General features: G+C 43.2%; 4 protein-coding genes across 5 annotated transcripts; 3 read left to right on the top strand and 1 right to left on the bottom strand.

Moving 5' to 3' along the window:
- Positions 1-816: 816 nt before the first annotated feature.
- On the top strand, positions 817-3,394 carry LOC127612218 (kazal-type serine protease inhibitor domain-containing protein 1-like; the record flags this gene model as incomplete). The annotated part of the gene is made up of 4 exons (XM_052083191.1): positions 817-1,450; positions 1,584-1,789; positions 2,038-2,185; positions 3,064-3,394. Coding segments are annotated over 4 exons (1,074 nt in total), but the record flags the coding sequence as incomplete, so codon positions are not given.
- Positions 3,395-3,496: 102 nt separating this feature from the next.
- Positions 3,497-10,222, top strand: dok2 (docking protein 2). Of its 2 annotated transcripts, none has more exons than XM_052083187.1 (7): positions 3,497-3,722; positions 5,532-5,660; positions 5,731-5,922; positions 6,969-7,083; positions 8,863-9,032; positions 9,231-9,446; positions 9,545-10,222. In XM_052083187.1, exons 1-7 carry the CDS (start codon positions 3,663-3,665, stop codon positions 10,079-10,081), a joined length of 1,419 nt encoding a protein of 472 aa, XP_051939147.1. In that variant the 5' UTR covers positions 3,497-3,662; the 3' UTR covers positions 10,082-10,222. The 2 variants fall into 2 exon arrangements, with proteins under 2 accessions (XP_051939147.1, XP_051939148.1); XM_052083188.1 differs by having other exon boundaries at positions 3,499-3,722; positions 5,752-5,922.
- A 2,207-nt stretch (positions 10,223-12,429) lies between these two features.
- LOC127611389 (uromodulin-like) lies at positions 12,430-18,727 on the bottom strand. The gene is given in 10 exon segments (XM_052081894.1): positions 12,430-12,456; positions 13,712-13,875; positions 13,954-14,198; positions 14,301-14,449; positions 14,642-14,757; positions 14,837-14,971; positions 15,182-15,384; positions 15,484-15,546; positions 15,634-15,747; positions 18,696-18,727. Coding segments are annotated over 10 exon segments (1,248 nt in total).
- LOC127612215 (trace amine-associated receptor 4-like) lies at positions 18,689-20,360 on the top strand. The gene is made up of 2 exons (XM_052083189.1): positions 18,689-19,156; positions 19,245-20,360. The coding sequence occupies exons 1-2, from the start codon at positions 18,981-18,983 to the stop codon at positions 20,050-20,052; spliced, it is 984 nt and encodes a 327-aa protein (XP_051939149.1). The 5' UTR covers positions 18,689-18,980; the 3' UTR covers positions 20,053-20,360.
- The last annotated feature ends 528 nt before the right edge of the window (positions 20,361-20,888 follow it).

Genomic DNA, 20,888 nt, shown 5'->3' with positions numbered 1-20,888 from the left:
CCCCACCGCCCACGCACATTTTAGAATGTCTTTCTGTTGCACTGTCCACAATGATACAGTTGATAAGTTATGTAAATGACTAAAAATCTATAAAGTTCTGCTCCCTTTTAAAGAGTAAAGATTTCATCTTCAATTTGCATTTTTGTTGATACTCCATAAACTGCTCAGGTATCTGCATTAAATAAGGTTTGCGCCAACTTGTGATTGATTTTTTTTTAACCCCAAAATCCTGATCGTGTAAAATGTAAAGAAGAAAAATACTCTAATATACTCTTTTTAAATGTCATGTGATGTTTGGTTTCCGGCGGTGTGCCACAAACCAACACGAACCTAACATTTGTGCTATTTGCAGACACAGTAACTCTGAAATAGGTTGAGGTTAGGAAAACGATGAGCTTGCACCACACCGCTGCATTTTTTTTTTACCCTTTGGAGAAAGAACAAGAAAGAAAGTGGAAAAGTGTCTCTTTGTTACTTCAGTATTGCTGGAGCTCTCCTGGAATGGCTACTTTCCTTCAGACCTTTTAGTTCATCCAGGTGGTCTGCAGATTTGATGAGAGGAGCAGCTGTTGTGGATATGCATGTAGTGGAGGGGGGGGGGGTTGCACATAAACGGAAAACAAAGGAGACGCAAGCTACAACAAAAGTTTCACGTTTGTTCTTAGTTGGTTTTGCATTGTTCTCTTTGCATTACTTGTCTTTTTTAAAACATCACGGTCAAAATACCGTGCACAACAACCGAAAACACACTTCCGGTTGAGCTTTTCATCTAAAGGAACAAACAGGAAGTGCCTGAGTTATTACGGTGTCGTTTGACACACGTGCATTTGGAAGCAGCGCGAGCGGCTCGGCTGTTTTCAACTAAAGAAAAACAAAAACTTTACTGTTTTTTTCTTCCGACTTTTGGCGTCTCATAACGGCCCCAGAGAGCACTTTTTGTACGGCAGTGTTCGCGCAGCATCACGGTTTCTACCGGTTGTGATTTTGCTCCTGGTTCTCTGTCCGAACCCGCGTCCGTGCCGGTCTCTTGACAACCAGCCGTCAGGGCCGACGCCCACCGCCGCGGCGGCCCCTAGGGCGGGCTGCGGCCCGTGCCAAGCCGACCTGTGCCCGGCGACGCGCGGCTGCCGCGCTGGCGTGGTCTCGGACCGCTGCGGCTGCTGCTTGGAATGCGCCAATCTGGAGGGGCAAGCCTGCGACCCGGGACGCACCAACGTACGCTTTGGACTCTGCGGGGCCGGACTTCGATGCCAAGCGGACCCACGACCCGCTGGATGGGGACGGGACCACGAGGAGGAAGAAGAGGATGAAGAACAAGTGTGCGTTTGCGAGGAGCGAGAGGCGGTGTGCGGCAGTGACGGAGTGACATACGCAAACATGTGCCACTTCAAAGTAGTCGCATTCTCGGACCCCGAACTGCACACCATGGGGAGGGGCCCCTGCAAGACTGGTATGTAGGACTGTGCACATCCACAAATACACATTGTCAAACATACACACTCAGAACAACAAATTAACACACGTCTCACACACACACACAACCCTCACATTCTACTAACCCTGAACCTTCTCCCTCGCCTCAGTTCCGGTGATCAAAGTGGGCCCTAAAAGTCAAGTGAACGGGAGCGGTAGCCATCTTGTTTTCCTGTGCGAGGTTTTCGCCTTCCCAATGGCGGCAATAGAATGGCGCAAGGACAAACAAGGCGGTGGTGACATACCGAACAAGGACGGAGGAGACGACCATGACGATGTCATCCTGCCCGGAGATGACCCACACATCTCTGTGCAGGTGACGTGTGTGCATGACCCCACAAAACTGAACTAGGCAAAACCAAACAGTCAGGTGCTAGCCAAGTGTATCATGAGAATCTGAAAAATGGTGGAAACATGAGCCTAGGTTTGCATAAAGACCAGAAAAACGACTGAAAAGTTAGCTTAGTATAGCATAAAGCTTGTAAGAAATCTTAGTTTCACGTTGCATTTGGCATGAAAACGAGAAACAAATTTGGGCTAGTCTCCCATCATTTGCGTCTCCAGAGTCGCGGCGGTCCTCTGCAGTTTGAGCTCTCCAGTTGGCTGCAGATTGAAGGGGCGGAGCCTCAGGACTCTGGAACCTATCACTGCATTGCCCGTAACAGCCTCGGCTCTTCCTCCGCCTCGGCTGCACTCGGGGTCCTGCCAGCCGGTGAGGTGTCTTTGATAAGCAGTCGCATCATTCGGTTCTCTCTTCGAAATGCTCCCTTGATAACACACACTTCTGATTGCTCACATGATCCTGCTCTCTTCTGAATGGAATACCTGATTCAAAATACATTCTGGTTCGTCACGTGACTCATTTTTCGAATGCTCATTTAATCAGCTGCTATAATAATTGGTTGCCTAAGTAAATGTGCTCGATTCGTCATGTGACATGTTTTGTTTTGATTGGGCATGTATAATTAAATGCTCTCTTCTGTTTGGATATTTAAATAATTGCTCACCTCTGACTGGTCGTGCGATTAACTGAACATTCTTGATCCTTGATTAGATGCTCTCATCTGATTGGTTGCTCGATAAGCTGTTGCCATCTGATGCATCGCTTGATACAACGCCCTCTTTTGATTGGTGGCCTAATGACATGCTCTCCTGGGTGGATGCCAATTAGCTGCTCACTTCTGATTGGTTGCTCTATTCACCGCTCTCCTCTGATTGCACACTCAATTCTATGCTCACTTAATGCCCTTTTTCTGGTTGTAATTGATTAGATACTTTGGATGCGTATTAGATTCTCTTTTCTGTAAATGCTGTCTGATGGTCGCATGTTTTGATTTATTCAGATTGGTTTCTTGATTGACACTCCCTCTCTTGATTGGTCGGATGATAACACATTTTCTGCGAATTGCACTTGATGACACACTTTCTTTGAAGTGGTCGCTTCATTCCTACGCTCACTTTTGATTTGGCACATGCTTAAACATTTACCACTTGACTCAATGCTTTCTTCTGATAGGTCGCCCAGTGTAAAGCTGTGTGATTGGTCGCACAATGACACATTCTCTCTTTGATCATGTGATTGTGCTTCAGAGGAGCTGTCATCCTACTTGGCCAATCACGTGTCCGTCATGAAACAGCTGAGTGACGCTCTGGACTACGACCGTGACCTCTATTGATGATGATGACCTATCTTCCTCCGGATCACCATGCATTTTTTAAAAGCTCTTATAGTTTACATCGGAAAAGATACATTGTAGAAATACAAATATAGATGAGGTTAAATGGGATGCTGATTTGTATTCTGAATGACAACGTGATTGATCGATTGTGAAGAGGCGAAGCTTGCGCATCAAATCCCAGCAACACAAAACATAACAAAACAAAATCTAAATAAAGCAATTGTTACAGACTGAAGTCATAACAGCAGCGTCATGTTGCTTTAAACAGAAACAAGAAGATGTAGTGCAGCTTGTGTACAACGTCCGGTTTGCATGTGTTTTAAGAGGCGTATGACAGGAAATCTCCGCATAGACGTCAAGATGATAACGCAAGAGAAGAAGTGACATTGAAGACACAAGAACAGGAAGTTGAAGCCACAAACTTCAGCACAAAAAAAACACGCACCACACACAAGACACACAAAACCTAGTTTAAGTGGATTAAGACGACGACGAGTCCGACGTGTGAGGATGGATGAGGACGTAAAGAAAGAAGGAAACGTTTACTTGCAGCACCACAGGTTTGGAAAGGTAACACGTGCTAACTCAAAGCTATTGCTAACATGGAAACAACCAAAACACCCATCAAAGCGGAACCATGTTTTTGAACATCATTATTCACAATCATTTACAGCAAAATGTTTACATCACGATAACTTTGAGGTTAGCTCTTCTCCTTCCTTGGTCTGAGATTCCAGGTTTGAATCCGAAATGTGGCTTTCGTGATTGGTTTTCTTCCATTTCTTAGCATGTTAGCTTAATTGAAGACCAATCATTTTTTTGTTCACTGGTGTGATTGGGAACGGGAAGGAGTCTTTCTGTCTCCGTGTGCCCCGATGCTGATGGGTGACTAGTCACTTGCTCATTTAGTGCTAAGGCTGAGTACAAAATCTACTCCCAATTGTGATTTTTGAAGGGTGATGATTGAGTGTTTATAATTTGGATTTTGTTTCTCGTTCAAACACTCATCACTTCGTCAAAACGTTGAAACTGAAACTGGATTTTTATTTTCGGATCAAATCCTGTCTTCCTTTTGAATACGCAGTCTAGTTGCTGCTTTTGTTGGTCTTGGATTTGGGCATTGGTTCGTGCCTAATCTAGATGATCTCTGGGAAACACAACTACTGTGCATGGAAGCTTTTACTAATGTTAGGTCCCAATGGGTTGCATCTTGAGAAAACACGGTACCGTGTTTACATTCTTTAACTATCTTTTTGGCAGTCAAATTAAAATGCCACTTAAGAAAAATATATTCTCCCTCTGACTGCTTTTAATGTCTATAGAACATGAAGTGGATGGCCTTGAACTTCTTAAGTCTAAGGAAATGCAAGCCAAGTGTTTTGGCGTTATGGTTGTATGACACTGCTGCCTTCCCCGTTGACTTAGGGCCCCTTTGTACAGTTTATGAAGGTAACAATCTCCAAACCGACAAACAAGCGTCGCTTTCAAGTTGGACAGTGATTTGAAATTGTCTTCCTTTGTCTACCAATATTCTTGCTTTTAACAACCTTGCCATGGGGTTTGTTATTGCTCCAGAATTTAGACATGGCTGACTGAACAAACATCTTTTGGAACATTGCTGATGATTTAGCTATTTTCTTTAAGACGTTTGATAATCCTCTCGTTTGTTTCAACTGATATCTCTCATGTTGGGGGCCCTGATTCATGTTAGTCCACTTGGTGCAACAGCTCTAAAAGGTGTGATCATTCCTGTTTAACTCACGAGCAGATCTAATGTGATGCAGGTGTTTGGTTTTGGCAAAGTGAATTTACAAAGTGAGTCCACATTTTTTCCCCCTCAGAATTGAGTTATTCCATATTTTTTGCTCTGTTTGGTCTAAAGTAGCTGTTACTGACTACCACATTTTGTTGTTGATTTCTTTTAGTGTTTCTTAACCCTTTCAGGGTCAGCAGTTTCTACAGTGGACATCTTATCATGTTATCAGGACACAGGGTGCATGAAAGGGTTTAAGTCGGAAAGTTGCCATTTAAAATCATTTTACTTTTATGTTATCGCTATGAGCTGTTTTTTTCTACAAAATTAAACAACCAAATGCACATCCTCTGAGACTGGTGATCTCTTAATTTTTCCTGCCAGGGGCTGTACTTGTTCAACAAATACTAAGGGTGCCAACAAAGTTAAAAATAAAGCTCTTCGGGAAACCATAAACAAAAACCCAGCAGCCAAACAAACATCACGGAAGCGAGAAAGCGATGCAAAGCTGGCGTGTGCACTTGAGTTACTGTTTGCATCACAAAGAAGCATGTTTGTGTGTGTGTGTGTGTGTGTGCGTGCGTGCGTGTGTGCGTGTGTGTGTGTGTGTGTGTGTGTTTGCGCAGAAATGGAAGAGCATGTGGTGCGTGCTGTTCCGGGAAAGTTCTTCTTCCATCTCCCGTCTGGAATTGTGGGAAATCAAAGACGGCGGCAGTGGTGAGAAGAAGCAAAGGAGCGGACGCAAACACACTAAGGTCTGTCCAACAGTCTGTCTGTCTTGTAATCACAGTGAAGCGTCACTCATCATTCATAATGCAATCACAGTGTCCATTGTCCTGCCCTCAGGTTATCCGTCTGTCCGACCTGGTTCGTGTGAGTACCAACGTCCAAGTGGAGGCGTGTCCGGCTGATTCTGCCCCCTTCCTACTGGAGACTGTCGACAAGGTTGTGGTGCTGGCGGCTCGCGCTGACCACGTCAACGAATGGGCTACAACGCTGTGCCAGCTCGCCTTTCCCGTACGCACACAACCATAATTTCACATTTGCCAGGATAAAGTTCCCGTTGAAATGAGGGCTGCCACGATTTTTCAAATACTGTAATACACATTTTCACCTCTGAGTCACCTATAGTGCTGTGAAAAACTATTTGCTCTCTTTTAAGATTCATTTTTGCAATTTCCCTACCTTAAGACCATCAAGCAAAGTTAAACCAAGTCAATATGAAATGCAATTGTTTACATTGATTTTTTTACATGATTGAGTTTGCATGTTCTCCCAGTGCCTGCGTGGATTTTCTCCGGGTATTCCGGTTTCCTCCCACATTCCAAAAAATGCATGGCAGGCTGATTGAACACACTCAATTGTCCCTAGGTGTGAGTGTGAGCGTGCATAGTTGTTCGTCTCTGTGTGCCCTGTGATTGGCTGGCAACCGGTTTAGGGTGTCCCCGCCTGCTGCCCGAAGACAGCTGGGATAGGCTCCAGCACGCCCGCGACCCTTGTGAGGATAAGCGGATCAGAAAATGGATGGATGGATTGTATTCATTAAAGAGAAAAGACTATTCAAAACTACATGGTACTGTGTGAAAGAAGTATTTTCTCCCCAAAAACTTAGTAACTGGTTAGCAGGCGTGTGTAAAGGGTAGGGCTGATGGGGAGGGGTTATGGTTACAGGAAGGCATCCACATTTTTATAGGGGCATGAATATTAAGAGGCATCCGCCTGGGATTGACCGGCTTTTAGTTGTTGAGCTCAGCATGGCTCAGTGGTAGAGTGGTTAGGAGTACAATCCCCAGCCATTGCAATTTTGTTCAAGTGTCCTTGAGCAAGATACTGAACCCCCAGTCGGCCCTGCTGCGTCTTCAGTCGGTCAATGAGCAAACAGTGTGAAGTTCTTTGAGGACTAAAGGTAGAAAAGCATTTTATAAATGACAGTCCGTGAATTGGTGGGTGGGTGGGTGGGTGGGTGGGGGGTGTGATTTGAGTCATATATTGTATAGGTTGTATATATACACATTATTATTATTATTGGCAATAATATTCTGGTTGTGATTGGCTGCGTGCAGGTGAGCTGGGAGGAGAGCAAAAGCAGAGAACAACAACAAAAACAAGATGAGAGAAGAGGAAAAGACCAAGAAGGGATGGAGGACAACGCTTTGTACAGCTCCACCACTGACCCAGGTGCTCCGTGCATGCCTGCGTGCGTGCATGACACAGAGAGAGTGAGAGAGAGAGAGAGAGAGAGACGGCTACATTGAACCTCAAAGCATGCAACAGGAAATTAGTTCTCCAGACAGTAAAGCCAACTTTTGTTGTGGTTGAAGGCAAATGTGGAGTTGATTAAACAAATCTTCAAACAAGCATCACAGAGTTAACTGCGTACACAGCGAAGAAACATTTCACAAACATAAGGAATATAAGAAACATACGGTAGTTTGCGTACAGAAAAGACACAGACGTATACTCTAACTAACCGAAACATACACCATACATCCACGCACTGTACATTTAGGAGTACACACATAATGCGTGGAAATGGTTGGAAAGCGGAGTGCAAACCCGGCAAACACCTCATCCAACGATTCTGTGCCAGGAACTCAAAGGCTGCGAGACATGTGCTGACCACGAGCTGCATCGTGTTGCTCGCATGGATGTCTAAAATGAAATAGACTCGTAGTGGCCTTTTGCAGCTGACACAAAGAGGGTAGCCATCTTCCTTTGCCACTGTTACTGACCGCTTCCGTTTGGTTTTCATTGACAACACTGTTATCAGTGCATGTTTTACGCCAGTATCCCTGAATGGGGGAATGAGATACTCGCAAAGAGCAAATGTCACTTAGCCGCATCGACCACTCAGAGAATATTATCTCAGTATCATGAAGTATGGTTTACTGATGTTAGTTTTACATTTCACAGCAACAGTCTCCTATTGGCGATGTGCAAATAGGAATAATTTGCTGATTAAAAAAAAAAATCCCGGCTGGGCTTTGCCTTCATTCGAGTGTTTGTGGTTCGAACAACAGGATGCAGGTGAATATGTGAGTGCCACGAGAAGACGTGCAAAATGGCAGCTTAATTTCCATCCAACTATCCATTTCTTTAGCTATTTATCTTCACGAGGGTCTCAAATGAAACATTTACAGATACAAATTGTTTTTGTGAAAGGAGCGAAAGCATCACTGATGATGTTTTTCATTGATTTTGGAATGGCCCATTCTTTAATAAATTACGGGAAAGTGTTTACGCCTGTGGAATCACACCTTTCCTTCGGCTTTGAATGTTTATTTCTTCGTTGTATATTCATTTGTGACAGGCAAAAAAGATTTATTCCATTTTTTAAAAATGACTGTTTTATGAAATGTAAATTTGAGGATGAAACTTGAGTATCTTCGTGTCGTCTGTCAACTATGTCGCTGTCCTGTTGCTTTAAATTTTGCTGCGGTACAGAACTGTGGGTAATATCATTTCATGAAGGGTGGTCAGGGGTCATCTATGCTAAAGGTGGCATAAAGGTTTCCACCAAGGCAACTTTCCAAAATATTTGTAGAATCAGAGTGCATCTATTTTTTTGTTAACTTTTCTTTTGATGGCTGCATGGACACCCACAGGGCTCCTCTTGTTTTATGTTGAGAAGGAAGAAATTACATCTGTGTTGTCATACAGCACATTTGACAATAAAGTTGTATCCAATCCAATCTATAGTCCCAGAATTTGCAGGTCGTCGTTTGCATAGGTAGGGTAGGAAACTTCCCATGCAAAAATAAGAATTTGAAGCAGCCGCAGGTTTCTTTTTTTAGACATCTGTGGTTGCCAATAACTGTCTGAGGATTTAATCTGAAAACATCACACAGGAAATGAGCAAGTCAGACAGGAAGTCAACATCTAACTGAAAGTCATTGGCTCATTCACACGAAGTGTGTCTTTGTATGCGTGTGCGTGTGTGTGTGTGCGTGTGTTTAGGGCGTGACTTCCGGGTGCATGTGCGTCGTACTGCGTCATCTGAACGTTGCAGTTTAAAGGGAGATGGCGTTCTCAGAGCGAGCGTGGACGCACTACACCTGCTGGATAGTCAAGGTGTTACACTGATGTCCTGGCCATACAGATTCCTTCGCCGCTTTGGGCGGGACAAGGTGTGCGCACACATACACGCACACACACACACACACACGCGCGCACAATAGAAACATCTCTGAAACACGCACGCACACACACGCACACACAAAGGATGCATGAATAAAATTGTGTGTGTGTGTGTGAGTGTGTGTTTGTGTGTGTGTGTGTGCGTGTGTGTGTGCGTGTGTGCGTGCGTGTGTGTGTGTGTGTTTCAGAGCTGCTTCTCCGTGGAGGCAGGTCGTCGTAGCGCATCTGGTGAAGGCAATTTTGAGTTTGACACCAAAGAAGGTCACTCCCTGTTCCAAGCAGTTGAAACAGCCATTAGCATTCAGCGTGCCCGTCAAACATCAGGAGGCATGCCCATGAGGCCGGACCGCTCCCGGAAGGCCAAGCTGCCGCCATTACCGCCCACGCCATCCTCGGCTGCTCAGGTCAGTACGTGTGTCATAATCTGATGTCACAAAATTATGACATCATCACGTGACATGGTGATGTTGATGTTGAGATTTGCTGCCGATTGGTGTGTCAGGTGGCCTTGGCGCCGACAGTGGTAGGGGTCAGCGGGTTGACGTTGGATGACAGCCGTGGGTTGGTCTCTGTAAATTGCTGCCCCTCCAGCCCCGATACCTGGTACCTGGACCCCACGTACTCACAGGTGTCCTTTCCCGCACCATGCACGCCACCTTGCACGGCGTCGCCCAGTGAGCAGGAATACTCGGAGGTGATGCTGAACCCGACACGCCTTTGCGACGAGGGCCCAGAGGGCCACGCCACGGCGCCGCTCTACAGGAGAGCAGATCACATTTACGACGAGCCGCAAGTCAAAGACTCGCGCCCCCCACGAGCCCCACCCTCCGAATACGACATCCCCGAAGAGCTGAAAGGAGATGCCTGGAAGGTCATGGCCGCCCCAGCTGACCCTCGCAGCCACCTCTACTCCACCCCTAAACGGGGACGCGGGGATCATCATGTCACAGTACAGGAAATGCCGGAAGAAGCCCACAAGTTGTACAACAATGTAATGGCGGGATGTCAATGTGACAACAGTGATGACAAGATCATCTGATCGCACCGTGAGGGGTCATTCACTGTACAGCAGCAACCTTGACTTACAATTGGAGTCGCTCGTTGCGCAAATCATCTGCTATTGAAATTATAGCAATACTATTAAGCTGTTTCATACCCCCCAAAAAAGTGTGTTTAAAAAGTCTGGGTGTGTCTTGGCAGCATGAAGTATTCAATGTTCTCAGTCTTGATTCAGAACATTTCAGCGCATTACCGTTCTTCCAAATGTGAACAAGATTGCTAAGATCTCCCTGGTACGATGCATACTTCTCAACTTGTCGAGTTGAGTGATGACATTTATTTTCTTGAGCACTGCAAATTTTTCTGTGCATTCGGGACATGTTGGGGTGCCCCTGTGCTCAACGTAAAAACAATTCATCTCTTGTTTTTCTTGAAATTGGCTGTTCTCGTCGCCAACCTCGATCTTCATGACATCTTTTGAAAGACATGACCTGGACTGGCTGAAAGGATTTTTTTGTAAACTTTCAGTTGTTGTCACTTCAGGATTTAACCACTAACAGATTATGATCTCATCTTTTATTTTAACAGCTAATGGGCTGCTTCTGCTCCTGCGTGTGTGTGTGTGTGTGTACCTTGGGAACCAAGGAACAAATAAATAAACACTATGCATCTTTCCAATGAAAAACAATTGTGTCTCAATAAATACGGTGCGATACAATTGAAGGGTGTTTCATTCTAAAGCAGGGGTCGCCAACCAGTCAGAGACGAAGAGACAATTTTTTTTTGCTGAGTTACTGCAAAGAGCCACATCATACCCTTCCTCGCGCACGCACATGCACACACGCATGCACACACGCACACACACACTTTTTTGGTCAAAGATCGACTTTTGAAGCGAACAGACGACCCGATCGCGCACGTGCAAGCATACACACACACACATATATACAGTATATATATAAATAAATGTGGCATTTCCATCAGATATTTTATGCACACACACACACAATCCGCCTGTCGATATTGCGCTCCATCCTAACCTCACTCGTGAACAAGACCCCAAGATAGTTAAACTCCAAACTTGGGACAGGACATCATCCCCGATTTGGAGAGAGATGCAGTACTGAGAGCAACAAAACGGAACCTCTAGAAATTCTGTCCATTAAGATTGTGAACAGAATCGTGACAAAGGGCGGCCTTGTCAGAGTCCAACCCTCACTGGAAACAAATCGGACTTACTGCCGGCAATGCGGACCAAACTCTGACATCCGTGGTCCAGGGAACAAACAGCCCGTATCAGGGAGCTCGGTGTACCATACTCCAGAAGCACTCATCCACCAAACTATATTCTATATTTTGTGGTGATCGTTTCTGATGCCTCAGTCATCCACTATTAATGAATGTTAATGAGGGGGCATCCAGCTGTGCTTGATGGGTATACAGGTCGAAAAAGTTGACATCTGATAATCAGGCCTTTTGTAACTTTGTTTGGAAAGGGAGCTTTGGCGCGAATGAGCACCCATATTGATATGCGCAGTGCCATCTCAAAATACTGTCGTGTTCTGAGGATAAATGGATGGATGAATATTGTCAGGGACGGATGGTGAGTAGGTGGCTCCTGTCAATTGGTACATAGAGAAAGAAGTAAGGGTGGGTGGATGGATGGACGGATAAATAGATAGACAGACATTAAAAAAATACCCATTATGATGACATTCTTGCTTTGGGAAGCATACAACAATAAGGAATGATTCGAAGATGACGCAATAAGAGTGTAAGTGACAAGTGTACGTGTGTATGTACATTTGTTGTTTGGGTTGAAGTTGTTGTATGGGGTACTGATGTGTGAAGGTTACATCACAAACTTTATTACACAATAGGCATTTGTATTTATTTTGAGTCGTTAAGTTTTGGTGTGAATATGACACCCACACGTACAGTATATACCCCCTCGAGTACACAGGTTTCACACCTTCTACATTTAGTGCTCTCTAATGACGTGGCTGCAATCAAAGGTGTGAAACAAACAGATACCATGACGCAAGCATTACACCAACAAACAAGTCCAAGTTAAAACAACAAGTGTCCCCTAATAACTCCCCAATCAACCACCGTAATGATGTATTCAACTATAAACAAGCACTAACCTCAATTTACTGATCATTAAAAAAAAGAAAAAAAGTTGAAATTTAGGTACATTTGGTCTTATCTGACAGATTGCGTGAAGTTAAGGAACAGCAAAGAGATTTAAAATTACATCTGAAATTACCATCATCTTGCATTGCAATGCAAATTGTGAACATTAAAAAAATCCTGAGTGCCATTCAGAGTAATGTGTTTGTGAGCTTCCAAAAAAGTTTTTCGAGTAGACAAGTGTGACGTCTCGGATTACTGTTTGTGGAAATGTAGTTTTCCCTGGAAAGGAGACAAAATACAGAGATGTGAAGTGGAAGATCATTGCAAGGTATAGCATATACAATCGCATATGTAATGTTATATTGTATATTTTGATGTCACATTTACATTTTTTGTAATTGTGGTCCCATCTTGAAAAGGGTATCATCAGATTTCATGAGTGTGCAAATGTGTGTCAAGCAAATGTACTGATTGAAGGGTTTACAACATTGTTTGTTTGTATTTTACCCAAGTATGACCAATGACAGGAGAATAAAGTTGGGGTGGTTGTGCAGTTGCTGAGCCCCAAAGAGAACAAAACAAAACAAACAAATCCAATTCTAAACAATAATCTCATGGGGGGGGGGGGGTTGAAGTGGGAGAATAGAATGCCATTAAACAAGATGCTATAGCAACAATGGGAGTCTTAGCTTTAGCAATAGCAATTTCTAGCATTTTGAATTGCTTGAGGCCACTCGGAGAGGTGGTCAACTGCTCAGCACTTATGCCCAGGCCATGGTAATGACAGAAGGACCTCCATCAGCAACAGTTGTAGGCACAGATCTTCGCCTCCTTCCTGCGTGGCTGCACATCTGAAAAAAATGTTTAAATCAACGCATGAATTTAATGGCTTGGTCTCATTTTTTTCCATGGGTGCAAACCACAGGTGCTTTTACAGTGTGTCAAAGTGTGGCAGCAGCCACCTTTACTAAATGCCTTGATGCTCCAATAGCCAACCCTATCATTCACAATGAATCTATCAAAACGAAATCCACCATTTTATTGGAAGTGTTCCTTATATTGTCTACATGACATGCCTATCATCTTAAATGTCTTTATTTTTAATTTGTACCTGAACATACCTTTAAAAAATTGGGCCGTAAATTAAAAATAATTATATAATAGCAGCTGCTTGCTGGAGCAATATGCTGCAATTTACATGTTCTAATTGCAACTATTATCGGTGACTAGTTGCAAAAGAATCATTTGTGGCAGCCTGAGTTCACCATTGTTATTATAACATACATAGACTGGTCTCGTGCTTAACATTATTCACGTGACATGCATAAAAAGTTGCCAGGGAATGCAAAATAAATTAAACCTGAATTAGAAATATCGGCATGCATGCGTGTGTTTGCATATGTGTGTGTTGGTGTGTGAGTGTGTACATGTGTTTAGTTTGCATGTGGGGAGGGATTATAATCTCTTTTCCAAGTGAACCTGCCACCTGCTCTGCTCCCCAAGTAAACAGCCAGTGGTGCAAACTCAAGATTACCCGAATGCAAGAGTCTCCCTGTTGTACGCACAGCTCTACTCTGCAGTGCAGAAACATTTCATTGTTGTTGTCCGAGAACTTGAATGCGTTGAAAGAGAAATAATTAGATGTTCCTTCTCCATTGCCTTCAATCTGAATCGTTCCATCTGCAGGGTTGGGACATCTGCTTGGAAACAAGCATCGCAGACATGACGTGCGCAACCAGTGACGACATCTTTGTTGACATTCGGAGCGAGACTCACCTGCACTGATGAGGTCATATCGAAGGCTTCCGTTTGAAGTCGATTGATTAGTAGCCCAGCAGGACTCCGTCACCACAGAAATTGCACTTCCACCCAGTCCGTATGCCTTGATCTCGACCCAGATCTTCTGATTCAGCCGGATCCCAGAGCTTTACTCTACGAATCGTGTTCTGTCAGGGTCGGTGTATGCTGCCATGGTCAAGGTGTAATTCCACTCTCCCGACGTGAAGTGTTTAATCACGGGGCTGCAAAGCAAAAAACAACAAAATAGAGTTGCTGTTTGACGTATCTCATACACTGTAACTCGTTTTAGGTAGTATAGCTGCAACGGCACACCGGCCACTCACCTGTCTATCATTTTGATGGCCATACCCTCGAGGTCCGGTTGGTCAAAATGGCAGGAGAAATCCATGAGCAATTTGTTGGAACGGGTCACCACAGTGGAGATGTTAGGAGTCGCAATGATGTTTTGGTAGGTTATTTTGGTGTTGTTTGCCTACAGGATCAAATATAGTATGCATCGATTATATTATTACCTATTGCGGTCTAGATACAACCAATGAAACAGTGGTGAAAGGAAAAGTGTCTGTTTTGTACGGGAGTACACACCTTGATGACTGCACCGCAAGTGGTGTCCCGAGAGAAGTTGAATTTCACCATGTGGGTTTCATTGTCTATGCATCTATACACCTTTGCATCGCTCATCATTCAGGTGAAGCTTTGTGTTGTCGATACCTTTCTCCGCTAGAAGGCAACAGAACATGTCCATCGATGCAGATGAATGGCTGCAAACCATTGGCTCACCTGAACACAGATTTGACAAGAGTCAGTCAGCAAAAATTAAAAAAGACAAAGCTATTTTCAGGAGTTGTCATCAACATACCAAACTTGTCCGTGGATCTGTAGTTGTAGGCGAAAATGGCGCGGTATAGACAGTGGGTTTTGCCATCATAACCTTCGCCACAGAACTCATGTTTGCTGCAGTATTTGTCTTGGCAGAGGGCCTGAGGACCAGCATCTGGATAGAGTATCATGAAAAATCCGTAGCTTTGTCATGAAACCATAATTCTGAATAATTTCCACATCATTTGAAAACGAAGCTATTACCAAATTGATTAAAAAATAGAGCAATAATCCCCAAGTACAAAGTCGATCTAACCAGTATTTGGCTGGCAAGAATTCTGTACGGACCTCCATCTCGTGTTATGAGAAAACATCGCGTCCTTACCACATTTAGCCATTGACCTCCAGCCATCAATGCTGACATTGCTTTGGCCGTGGCAGGCTCGGACATAAGCCTCCATGAAGTGGCATTTGAGACCGTCCACTGCAGGATATCGGCACAAATTATTGACACAGGCTGATACAAAGGGCTCTGGGTTGATGTGCACATGGCACTGGGTGAAGGGATCTTGCCACATGAGATGACACCTGTCGTGTGTTGAGAAAGAAGACATGGGAGATACTGTTCCGCTGTAAACTAAATGGTTTGTCCAAGTGTACGACGAAAGTTCGAAACATCTGGTTCACCATTCAGCTGTAGCTTTGCAGTTGATCGTAAGATCATCAGCTTCTTTGTGTTGCTCCTCACACCTGTATGGGTATGTAACACCAGCTATCGAGTAAAAAATCCATTCAGTTAAATCGTGCAGTGGCAGCTTGGGTGGTTGTTGAACATACCCCGTGACGCTGTGTTCGGCAACTCTCTCATGGTTAAAATCCAAAGAGGAATTGCCACACAGTCCATCCACAACAGCTGCATTTTGCCTGCCAATATTGGAGGTTACAACATTACTACAGTATTACGCTGAAACATTTCCTTCCTCACTGTCTTCATTACTCTGCTTCAAAATAAAATCGCAACAAATCTTTTGTGGACAAAATGCCTCAAACGTGGGGAAAAAAAAGTTCTGCCTATACTGACTGTTGAAAAGGAACTGGATGGGATATAAAACTATCGAAAATGTATACCTAGTTTCGAGTCCCTAGAGTCATTGGGACACACAAACCCTCCATCACAATAAGGTCATCTCAAATTATATTTGTAATTGTGATTATAATGCACACATTTCTAATACTTTATTGACAAGCTAATAATGTGCCATACTTGATTAAATTGTCAAATTATCGTGATTACCTTGAATTGTTGAACAGAGAAATTTGTATTAGCGCCTGAGTCTCTGTGGTTTATTGTTTTGCTCGATTAATTTCTCACTTCTCACAGGAGTCCGATGAGAAGATTTCAATTTTGGCCGATGCAATTTGAACATTCCTCAATCCTTTTTTAAATTGGCAACACTCAGAGAGGTCAGTGAAATAGTAGCAGTCCACATTAAATCACTTCTTGATCCTGGATGATGCTTAGTCGAGCAGATAAATGTTAAAATGTACCTTTAGAAATATTGAGTTTGGGCGTTCGTACCTTCTCCGCTTCAGCCTGGATGTTGTGGTTTGCCTGGTTTCCTCTTCTCGCTGTGTTCAAGACACACTGGCTCAGTCTCTGTCATTATGCGTCTTTGTCACAGATGCTTGGAAAAAGTCTTGTGTCACTGAACATTCCATTTCAAAAGTGTTGTTGTCATTGGTGTGTCTTGGTTAAGCTACCAATTATCTCAAGACTGGAAGGTGAAAAGTTAAGATTTTGTTGAGCAGCGCTTGTCACAAGTTGTTATGTAACTTGCACAAATAATGTATGCTGTCACATTGTGGAACGTTTCATTGCGTAACTACCAGTGCTGAGCAAGTTACTTCCAAATAAATACAGTACCATCATTTGAAAGTCATTTCTGAGACTACAATATCACTCTGAATTTGCTACACAACTTCTGCGATACCTTTGAGATACTTCAACCCGGAACAAAGACAGGAATCTGACTAAAATTTTACTTTTGTCACACAAATGTGCGCGACCAAAGACACGGAGCGTCCGAGCCTCGTATAATAAAATCCTTGAAATAAAAATATTTCAAATTATATCTACTGTGATCTCGAGTCGCTTCCATTAAAATACATTGGGGGAAAAAATTAAATTAAATTAAAACAGTTCTGCAAAAAATGCTGGGAAACATTCAATTCCAGTTTTCCATGAAAAACATGGGAGGGGGGAATAAAAAAACAAATACAAATATTGAAAATAAATTTGAATAAAACTACACATATGCAAATCCACAGGTGCCTAACTGCGAACATTTGTGTGCATCTGTTCAGTGTTTCACTTTGCACAATTTGCTGCTCTCTACTAAGCTGCTAAAAGTCTGTTTCTTGCTTTAGTGTTTGTGTGAAGAGCAGCATGCCGCATGTTTCAAATGTCTCGAGACAAAAGATCTCCTCAAGTGTTTAGGCTCTAATCTCAAGTGACATGTTGAAAACAAAAGTTAGAGAGAACAGCTGACAGGTCAATGATGAGTTGCACCTCCAGGGATGAACCCTTGCAGAACATTAGTTGCCATTAAAGAGTACGAAATAACTTCACATGTGAGGGAATTTGTCTGCTGCTGGTGTGTCTGCTTAAAAGACCCAAGCAAAGAAACAGACATTGGTACTTATTTTATAATTCTGCATTTAATAAGCAGTACAAAAAAATGGTATTCAGCGGTCCATTTTTTAACTTCAGAAATTCAAGACTCTGTTAGCGTCAACAACATGGGGAAACGCAAACTGAATGCTAATGTTTTCTGATTTGCCGGGTGTCATTTTCACATGAAACTTGAAGAATCCAGCAAATCATAAGAAATGGAATGGATCAAACAAAGGAGTAAAGTTTGTAATGATCATGTCAATGATTCTGACTTTAGGTGGTGCGCCGAGATGGAGTATGTGCTTTAGTTTTTGTGATCAATGATCCCCGGCAATGGAGGACCTAGATCTTGTAAGTTTTGTCGTTTTTTTTTTCATCAGATTTTGTTTGTTGGTACTCGTCATTCTTACACATTTTATAAAAATGACATTTTAAAAATGGTTAAACGTGTGGGCAACGCAGCAGCATGTCAATAGAACCAATCGTGCGCAAAGCTACAACTTTAGCCAATTTCACGCAAAGATATGCAACAGCTGTTGGTGAAAGCAACGTTTAGCGTTTGATGTTCATTTTACATGGCGAAACACAAGATATAAGCGAAAGTATACGCTTCCACATTTGCAGGCAAGTTTGAACGCTATTGAAAACTGCGAGCTATGCTATTTACGTTATCTTCAAATGAATGAAATCTGCCCTCCGCCTACCACATTTTGTGAAACGGGTACCGTGGCTCAACAAAGCAGCACTCTCTTGAATAAGAGCCCAAGGTATTAAAGACGTCCAGCATGCAGCACATCGACTGATGTGGATTTAAGATTTGGTCATCTCAAGAAAGGTTAGCTGTTAACCGAGCGCATTGCTAGCGAGACTGACTATGATGCCTCATTAATAAATCCATGCGAACCAAACTTATACAATCGAATAAAAACGTTGAAATGGGATACAAAAACCGTTTCATCCTTGTGTATGTGTACATGTGAGTGCCCACACCCGCACGTTAGCTAATTTGATGTTTACCATTGTGGCGCACATCATTGTGGCGTACTAACATCAATGCTAACTGAGCACGTGCCCAACGGTTCTTTGACCCTTTCTCCGTGACATGTCACATAAAAGTTTGCAACAACTGATGCCAAGAGGGCTCGAGAACAGGGTTGTCAACATCCGGGAACGGGTTTTAAATCAACAGAACCTTGTGGTTGTCCCATGGTATTCAGTGGCATACCATTGACACAAGCACATGAACAGACTGTCCATGCTGATATGGATATGATTTGATTGCGCAAAGATGATCCACAGAAAGATTCTACTTGGTCAGTTTGGCAAGTCAAGCTGTGATTCAGTCTCTTTGATCCCCAAAGAATATTGACGTCAAAGTATGGGAGGATTATGATGTTGCGGCTGAGAAAGAGGCGTAGCCACAGTCATATGCTATGGACCGACGGTATGAATATCGCCCTGAAGAAAGAGCTGGCCGAGTTGAGGGGCAAGTCCTCTTCTGCTCTCCCTGATGATGGCAATGCAGGAGCAAGACGCACTGTGCTTCCCTCTGCTCGTCAACACTTCCTGCAGGAAGACGCAGCGTCCTCCTTTGGTCGCCGCTCTCGCCTACATGCTGCTGTCTGCCATCTCTCTCATCACTTTCACTCTGAACCTGCTGGTCATCATTTCTATCTCTCACTTCAAGTAATGCATTGTGCTTTTTTTAAAAACTTGTACTGTCCTGCCTTATGTCCAAATCCAGAGGTTATAATAAGTATTTATTTTTGTTTAGGCAACTACATACTCCCACAAACCTGCTGCTCCTTTCTCTGGCCGCCTCAGACTTCTTGGTGGGCTTCCTCATGTTGTTTCAGATTCATCTTCTTGACGGGTGTTGGTTTTTTGGTGACTTGATGTGTGTTGTGTACTATATTCTGGATTATGTGATTACGTCTGCCTCAATAGGAAGCATGGTGCTCATATCAGTCGACCGCTACTTGGCTATCTGTGACTCTCTGCGTTATCCCATCAAAGTGACTCAACTAAGAGTTCAAATCTGTGTTTTTCTGTGTTGGTCTGTTTCGTTAGTATTCCACTGTCTTTGTTTCTTTGACTCTCTGAAGCAACCTGGCAAGTTCCACACTTGTGTAGGTGAGTGTGTGATTGTGGTCACGTACGCTGTAGGAATGACGGACCTCTTTTTCTCCTTCATATGTCCACTCGCTGTCATTGTTTTTCTGTATGTGAGACTGTTTGTGGTGGCTGTGTCTCATGCCCGGGCCACTCGATCCCACGTGGGGATCGTCACATTGCGCATCCCAACTATCAAGAGTTCTGAGCTGAAGGCAGCCAGGACCTTGGGTGTTGTGGTGGTGGTATTTATTGCATGCATCATGCCATATTTCTGCATCGCCATCTCTGGCCAGGATGTCATGCTCAATGCGTCATCTGCGGCCTTTATCATCTGTTTGTTCTACCTCAACTCCTGTCTGAATCCACTGATCTATGCCATTTTCTATCCCTGGTTCAGAAGGTCCATCAAGATCATAGTGACATTGCAGATCCTGAAGCCTGATTCCAGTCAGGCCAACATAATGTAGACAAACCAGCATGCTGTGCAGAATCGAACAATTCTCCATTTTCATTCAAATGTTGATCATTTGGTATTGAGAGTCATTGCTCTTTTATTTAGTGATTTGGTTTGTGCTGGAAACAAGCGTGCATCCTTTCAAAATTCAACTTGTCTCGGTCCAAACACATTCTCCATTGAAAGACCTCTGTTGTTTTGTCTTTGAATTTTTTTAGTTTGTCGTGTTATTGATTGAAAAAAGCATTTAGCAAAAAAATTGTGAAAGTACAAGATGTGTCTTTCAGGAGGAACCCAAAAGAACTGTAAATAAAAAAATAATGTGTGTTCGACCATTTTGACTGTTGCATCTGTTTTCCACATACAAATAATTGTTTCTCTTTTGTGATACTATGAAATTACTTCTCTTTAGATTTGTCAATATCGCCTTTGCACCCCTTGGATTTTTTTTACATTTGTAAGGTTCGCACTCAGAAATAATCTTCATCATTATGAAATATTTGCCGCATCTGATCTGATGGGTATGACAATAAAAGGCAGTAAGAGTTTAGGGTTAATACAGTGTAGCTGTTTGGTAGTCCTCTATTATTTTACTGAAAAAAAAGAAAAAAGAAAGAAAACTCATGGGATATGTTCTCTGGTAAGATGACTATTACAGCTCATGTAATGTACAGCACACCTGCAATCCTCGTGGGGATAAGGAGGTTCAGATAAGGCATGGATGGACTGGTCATCAGCAAATTTTAAATGTATTTTTGACACAGGTTTAATGATTTTTTTTCCCAAACATGTCCGGTTGGGGAAATATTTTCTTTTTAATTTTATTGCGCAATGCAAATTTTACCATGC

This window comes from Hippocampus zosterae, chromosome 12 (genome assembly GCF_025434085.1).
Source record: "Hippocampus zosterae strain Florida chromosome 12, ASM2543408v3, whole genome shotgun sequence".
NCBI classification, from domain to species: Eukaryota; Metazoa; Chordata; class Actinopteri; order Syngnathiformes; family Syngnathidae; genus Hippocampus; species Hippocampus zosterae.
This window is presented reverse-complemented; position numbering and strand designations above follow the sequence as displayed.

What these genes read in the sequence shown, in the direction of transcription:
- dok2 (XM_052083187.1), top strand. Translation starts at nt 3,663, where the DNA reads ATGGATGAGGACGTAAAGAAAGAAGGAAACGTTTACTTGCAGCACCAC. An exon ending in AGCACCACAGGTTTGGAAAG is followed by an intron (nt 3,723 to 5,531) that starts GTAACACGTGCT and finishes GTGTTTGCGCAG; the next exon opens with AAATGGAAGAGCATGTGGTG. An exon ending in GCCGCTTTGGGCGGGACAAG is followed by an intron (nt 9,033 to 9,230) that starts GTGTGCGCACAC and finishes TGTGTGTTTCAG; the next exon opens with AGCTGCTTCTCCGTGGAGGC.
- LOC127612215 (XM_052083189.1), top strand. Translation starts at nt 18,981, where the DNA reads ATGATGGCAATGCAGGAGCAAGACGCACTGTGCTTCCCTCTGCTCGTC. An exon ending in ATTTCTATCTCTCACTTCAA is followed by an intron (nt 19,157 to 19,244) that starts GTAATGCATTGT and finishes ATTTTTGTTTAG; the next exon opens with GCAACTACATACTCCCACAA.